Consider the following 7,312-nt stretch of genomic DNA (forward strand, 5'->3'; position numbering starts at 1 on the left):
GAGAGGCAGCCAATCAGAGGAGAGAAGGAGGGGGGACGGGGGACACTGACCGGGCCCGGCTCCCCCCCCCTCCTCCTCCCAACACACACACACACACACACACACACACACAGGCCTTGAAACACCAATCACTGATCAATACACGCACTAAGTGGACCATACAATAATGCATTAATGTCACGTGACTTTAAATGGACGTCATCAGCGGGTTTAGCTCCTCTCACCTGTCGCAGCCCCTCCCCTCTGCCCTGTCCACCTGTCCTCAGTGTGAGGAAGAGAATGAGGTTCTGATGATGAGACAGAGAGAGAGGAGCATCAGTGGGAAAGCTCCAGGTGGGAATGACACACCTCTACAGCTCCCACCTTGTACCTGTTCACTGGTACGGAAAGCCCAAAGGGCCAGACTTTTACTCCACTGTAAACCCGGTTTCATACACCCTCTGAACCGGTTCTGTTCAAAGGGAACACCCTATTAATAATAATCTGTTTAGAGAACCAAACAACCCTGTTAGGCAGGATCTCTCAGAGGATTTAACCAGAACCAGAATCTCAGATCATTTGTTTAAACTTCAGTAAAATGGGTCAGCCTGAGGAGAATCAAGTCTAAATCACATTCGACCCAGTTCCTGCTCGTGGTGTGTGTTCCTGCTCTTTATTTTGAACAATCCGCAAGGTGAGCATGGACTCTGGGTCATCTTAACCAGCATGAATCCTGGGGGTCCACCTGCTGACCCCAACCTGAACCACTAAGCTAGTCAGAACACACACAATTGGAGCCGGGTCAGGTTGTCCCAGTTGTGCAATGATCGGTCTGATTTCTTTCAGCTGCTGCAGGGAACACACACACACACACACACACACACACACACACACACACACACACACTCTTGTTTTATATATATGTAGTGAGGACCATGTGTTGACTCCCATTGACTTCCATTGATTTTCAGTCATTTTCAACCCTTTCTGTGCCCTAACCCTGACAATAACCCTAAACCTAACCATTACCAGTGCATGTCTAACCATAACCTGAACCTAAAGTCAATTCACACCTTAGTCCTAAACCTAACCGTTAGCAAAATAGGTCGTGAGGACCAGCAAAATGTCCTCACTTTGGTACAAACGGTCCTCAATTTGATGGTGAAATCGGGAAAATGGTTCTCACTGTGATGCCAAGACAGGAACACACACACACACACACACCAGGCAGTCACAGTGCTCCACAACATCACATCATGCTGCATAAAACACCCACAGACTCCCTGGTCCAGGTAAGGCAAGAAGTTAAGAAGATTCTACTTATCTGGGGTTAAAATTGATTGGTTTGCATTCTGTGCTAATACCACAATTTACTTTCTATTTTTAGGTTTCAGAAACAAAGTAAAACACATTAATGGAACTTTCCATATTTTGGAAAATTAAGTGAATCATGCAGACTAATTTGGTTGTAGAACGTCTTCGCAGATGTCACATGAAACACGCTGTAACTCGGCCTTTATATCAGAAGACCTTGCTCAGTTATATATATATATTTATATATTGTCACCGGTTGGCTCATTGCCAGTGACAAGGAGGTGGAGGTAGCATACGTTTATATTCTAAAATACAAATTTACTATAAAGACATATAGGTAGACCATTTTAATCAGGATGAGATGTCGAAGCCATGCAGGGATGAGGGAGATGTATGCAAGTATCAATAAAAGCAAAGAAAAACCGACACCTGGAGCTGGTTGAGAGGTTTACAGCAGCAGGGACCGGGTCCTGTATGAGCAGCCAAGAAACAAACTGACCAATGAGATCAGGGCAGCTACAGCGAGAAGCTAAAAATGAAGGTGGACGTCTGGAAAACACTCCCATACTGCCTCCCCTCACCATCCTCAACAACACTGTGTTGACTGTGGATCATTTCCAGTTCCAAGGAAGCACACTTTCTCAGGACCTGAGACGATCCTCACACACAGACGCTGTTTGGAAGAAGGCCCAGCAGAGACTGTCCTTCCTGAGTCAACTCAAGAAGTCCAACCTTCTACAGGAGCTGCCATCTGTCATCATTCAGTCTCTCCTGTGTTCATCCATCACTGTGTGGTTTGGCTCATCTCCATTCTTTTTCTCGTCTTTATATACTTGAGAAAACGGCTGTGCATTCCTGTGCATGTACATACGTTCCTTCATCCTTATTCTATTTCTTCTAAAGGAAGAAAGGTTTCGGAGCCCTGGTCACAGCTAAGGAGTAAGGATGTAATAAAAGCCTCTGATCCAAAGAAACATCCAGGCCTGGTTAAAGTCTCCCAGAACCCTGTTGGACAATGTGTTTCAGTCCGATAAAGCCAAACTGGAACTCTGAGCTCCAATTTTAAAAGCTTTGTTTTGACACCACAACAACACAACGCATCACCGAAGGAACGCCATTGAAACACAGCAGCATCATGCTGTGGGGTTACTTCTTCAGATGGAACCAAGATCTTTGCCCAGATGGATGAAGTTATGAAAAGTTACAAATACAGTCCATTCTGACCCAAAACCTTGATGTTTTTATGTTCCAGTGGACTTGTTTGGCAAGGATTTCTCATTAAATGTGGAAAATATTCTCCATCAGAACCTCGTTTAATAGCAGGGCTGTCAGGGCCTCTGTAATCTCTGAGCAGGCAGGAAGACTCATTACAACTGCTTTACTTTGACCTGGTTAAAACCACCGGTACCAGGTCAGAACCTGTTCAGTCCAGAATCGGTTCTGTGGAGTCTTTATTCAGAATCTGTTGACCAGCCACACAGGGATCAATTAGTAATTGTTCGGAACCTGATCGTTTGCTGATAGCAGATATCAGGGTTGCTGTGTCTCTGCTGCCCTCTTCTGGACAGAACCTAAATTACAGAACCATTTATCTGATCGGTCAATCCATTTTCTACACCAGGGTTGCCCAGGTCCAGTCTTCTAGAGCTGTCATCCTGCATCCCTTCTCTAACACACCCGAATCAACTGAATGGCTCGTTACCAAGCCTCTACAGAACTGAAGGACTGAATGCTGATCAGGGAATTCATGTGTGTTGGAGCAGGGATGCCTCTAAAAGCTGCAGGATAGTGGCTCTGGCAGACTGGGCCTGGGCGGTCCTGGTCTATACCCTCTTATTCTTGCATGGTTACAATAAGAGTCCTGTTTTTGAACTGGGGGAGGATGCCAGTGTACCCAGACAAAACTCACCCAGCATGAGAAGAACATGTGAACCCCATTCGAAGATCCTGTCAAACCCTGTGTTGTGCAATCAGGATGCTTATATAATTTAATATTTAAATAAATAACCATTCAGTCTTTCAAATATTGTCTTGGGAATACCAGCCTAATATGGCGATGGTACTTGGACAATTGATGAAAAAGTGATTTGAGCACTGACATTATTGAACAGCAAACTTTGCACACATATGGAATAAATTCATAACTTAAAATATAATAATTTATAAACAGAAACAGTCAGTCAGACAGTCAGTCATTTTCTGCCACTTCTCCATAGTGGGTCGCGAGGAAGCTGGTGCCAGTCTTAGTTTTCACAGCCTACATTTGCATTTTGTTTGGGTTTTGATATATATTTTTTATCTTATTAAAACATATTTTAATATATGACCTTCTTTAATGAATAAAGTGTCCTTTTAGCAATGCCTGTATCGCCATCCTTCTGTGCAGCTTTCTGTGTTCTTGCAGCAGAAAGGAGAAAACCATCACAGAACGCGAAGGAGGATTAAATCAGATGAAGGCATGAGATGCAGGAAAGCAGTCTCACTATGCTCCAGTTGGATCAGTGGACATGCTCCCTCAGGATTCTGTTTCTATGAGTCTGAACTCTGATCAGGATGTAAAGGTGAACAAATCTGCAGGATACATTAAATAGCTCTAATGGAGGGAATGAGAGGATTTACTGACATCCCAGTTTCTTCTCCTTGTTACTCCTCTTCCTTGTAAAATGTCAGAACAGCAGAGGGTCAGCCAATCGGACGAATGGATGTCTCACACACCTCTCAGGTATCAGAGTTGAGCTGCTTACAGCTTCTCTGTATTTGCTGTTAACACGCCAAAATGAAACAACCTTCTCCTCTGTTCTGAATCTGTGTGAGGTTGGTTTACCTGATGAAACATCCTGCATCTCATCAGCACATCTTCAGAGACTCAAAGTCAACACAAGGACACAGAAAAAGGTTTTCATTCAGGATTCAAGTGTATGCCAGACATGATCCTGAGAGGTTCTGCAGCTCTAACTCAGTATCTCTGTCCTGTTTGCTGTAGATTAACTGCAGCTCCTGTTTGTGGGGCCGACACCCTGTCTACCTTTAGGACTGGGCTTAAACCTTCCTTACAGTTAGACCGGCTTTGGTTATGTTGAGCTATCTCTGTAGTTATGCTGCTACATGTTTAGGTATATATCTGTTAACTGTGAGCCTTTCTTTTTCAGCAGGTTAGGATATAAAACTGAAGTGATTACTTTGCTCCTTCTAGTCCACTGTGGTAAATTACTCTGAATTAACCGGAAAAGGTTTTTCCCATAATGTGTGGAGAGGCAGCACAACTCCTCATCATGATGCTGCCTCCACCGTGCTTTCTCTCTGGAGGATTTTAATGCCAGGGTTCAGTTATTTGCAGACATGCAGCTTTGAGTTGTGTCCATGTTCTGGAGTTTGCTGCTGAGTTGTTTGCTGTTTTTTTCTGATGAACCTTCTGCAGCTTCCTGTCTCTATAGTCATAAGACAGCAGACATTTTCTACTCAGGTTTGGATGTGACTCCTCTTTATTCTGCTGTTGGAGAACTTGGAGCTAAATATCCACTTTAACCAAGATGGCCCATGTTGTGGTTTCAGATTCAGGACGTTCTCGGGGCTGCTTTTTGGTTCCCTTCCAGACCCATGTTTTCAGCTAGCAGCAGGTTGGATGAAGTTCTAACCTCCGTCAGGTGCGATGCTTCAGCTGATACCCACTGAAACAGAAACCAACTTTGAATTCATTTTCCTCCAACTTATTGTTCAGTTTTTGATCTTTTGATACCAGATGAACTTTGGATGGTGCTTATGACACACCTGAGATGGAGGCAGAAGCAGATTCTTACCCACCACAGGGTTAACGTTGGAGTTTGGGTCAGCACCACCTGAGAATAAATGACAGATAAGATGTTTCAAAAAACTGGTCCATTTTCTCCTGACAGATGAGAAGTATCCAGCATCAGACAGAGAAGAACAACAAAGAGAGTTATTGTGCTCTGAGGCCCATGCATGATGACTCCACCCACACCTGTGATAACCCCTCCTACATGAACTTAATAAAAGACAGAGACACACACTCCATGACGGAGGAAACATCTTTAACAGCACACCTCTCTGATACCGACAGGTAAGTTCTGTATCATCAGGTGTTTTATATTCAGCTAAAATAAAGAACTAGACTGACTCTAAATCGGATCAAATGATCAAACAGGTTTACCTGGACTGATGGAAGCAATAGAGGTGTTTCTCTAGACACCCAATCCATGAACAAACCTGGAACTCACCTGTGCTTGTCTTATTTATGTTCGTCTCACCTGTGCTCGTGTTACCTGTGTGACTGTAACCTGTGTTTATTTGACATTCTGCAGATGATTTTGAGCACCTGTTCTAGTCGCTGCTGTGATGATGTTTCTCTCTCGCTGTCTTCGTCTCATCCTACGTGACATCCTCACTCAGTCCTGCCTACATCAGTTCCTGCTGGAGTTTGTAGGCACTGCCCTCTTTCTGTCTGCCAGCCTAACAGCTGTTCTGATAAGAGCCGACCTGAGGTCAATAGCTGGTCTGACCAATCAGAGCCATCCTTCTGAAGGTCCTCCTCACTCTGGACTTGTGGCGGTCTCACCTGCGTGTCCCCTGCAGGTGGTACTGGTCTTTGGTTTATCTGTTGCCATGGCAGCGCTGTCCATGGGTGGGGCAGTTCACCTGAACCCTGCAGTTTCCATAGCAATGGTTCTGACCCTGAGGCTCACCCTGTGGAGGGCAGTGATGTACATGATTGGTCAGCTACTGGGGGGAGTGGTCTCTTCTGCGCTGCTGCTCGGACTGATGGGAGATGTGACACCTGCTGTGAACCAGGTGAGTGTTTCTCTGAGCTTTAATACTCAGACGGAGAGGAGGATCCTCACTGACTCACCTGCTTGTGTCTAGGTGTCCTCCGGCGTCCGGCTGCACGAGGCATTCATTGTGGAAATGCTCATCACCCTCCAACTGGTCCTAGTTGTCATGGTAACGGCGGAGGTCCCTCTGCCGGTGGTGGCAACGCCTTTGTTGGTTGGTCTGACTGTTAGTCTGGGTCACTTGGTAGCGGTAAGTCCAATCCACCTGGCTGTTGGTCTTCTACAGGGACAGAGACAACCAACCAACCTGTCAGTTTCCTCACAGGTCGGTGCCACAGGTTGTGGGATGAATCCAGCTCGGTCATTTGGTCCTGCTGCTGTAACGCTCGACTTCAGAAACCACTGGGTCAGTGTAAACACACACACACCCACGCAAACACACTGAATCCTACTTAACCTGACTGTTCACTTCCACTACAGGTGTTCTGGGCGGGGCCTATGGTTGGGGCGTGTGTCGCCGCCCTCCTAAATGACCTGCTACTGCGGCCGCGCTGGCGTCACCCTGGAGATTGGTGGGCGGAGCTAAAACAACTGTATGTACTGACAGACAAACAGCAGCAAGGGGTACTGTCACAGCTGCCATAACCCATCTGAGAAGAGAGTCAATCATCACCTAACTTCCTGTTCAGGCTTTCATGAAGATGCTACAGATCTTTATTAACATCATCATGAAAATCCAGATTCTTCAAGCAAAGATTTTCAGGCAACCTCTTTTAAACAAAGCAGCATAAGCTACACTAAAAATGCACTCACAGATAAGGGATTTTCCCTGGTAAAACTATCTTTCTGACCTCATAACTAATCGAGTGTCCAGATTTATTCTTATTTTATTGTATTTTCTTCAGCTGTTGCTCTTACCTTACAAGCTATCTTCAACACTGTTTACCTCATGCATAAGAACCTCCCTCCAGCTGATGTATTGGCTTCTTCACGAAGCAACAAACTTTGCAACCCAGTACTTTATGATTTCTAGTTTACTGTTATAATGTTTTCAGCATCTTTACATTTCATACATATTCTGCCAGGAAGAAAAGTCAAATATCCAGAAGTTTGTTGATGGTTGCAAATATTTAATCAAATATTATTTGGGGTGTAAGCATGTAGCTGAGTTTGTTTGTATAAATTTAAACCTGTGTGGATCAGAGAAAAGCCCTAATAAATGTAAACGTGAA

At 44.8% G+C, this 7,312-nt stretch overlaps 1 protein-coding gene across 2 annotated transcripts; it reads left to right on the plus strand.

The window, feature by feature from the left end:
• The first annotated feature begins 5,089 nt into the window (after positions 1 to 5,089).
• LOC124863482 (aquaporin-1-like) lies at positions 5,090 to 7,312 on the plus strand. Of its 2 annotated transcripts, XM_047357869.1 has the most exons (5): positions 5,090 to 5,371; positions 5,613 to 6,099; positions 6,172 to 6,330; positions 6,406 to 6,486; positions 6,561 to 7,312. In XM_047357869.1, exons 2-5 carry the CDS (start codon positions 5,647 to 5,649, stop codon positions 6,723 to 6,725), a joined length of 858 nt encoding a protein of 285 aa, XP_047213825.1. In that variant the 5' UTR covers positions 5,090 to 5,371; positions 5,613 to 5,646; the 3' UTR covers positions 6,726 to 7,312. The 2 variants fall into 2 exon arrangements, with proteins under 2 accessions (XP_047213825.1, XP_047213824.1); XM_047357868.1 differs by having other exon boundaries at positions 6,172 to 6,486.

This window comes from Girardinichthys multiradiatus, chromosome X (genome assembly GCF_021462225.1).
Source record: "Girardinichthys multiradiatus isolate DD_20200921_A chromosome X, DD_fGirMul_XY1, whole genome shotgun sequence".
Lineage (NCBI taxonomy): Eukaryota > Metazoa > Chordata > Actinopteri > Cyprinodontiformes > Goodeidae > Girardinichthys > Girardinichthys multiradiatus.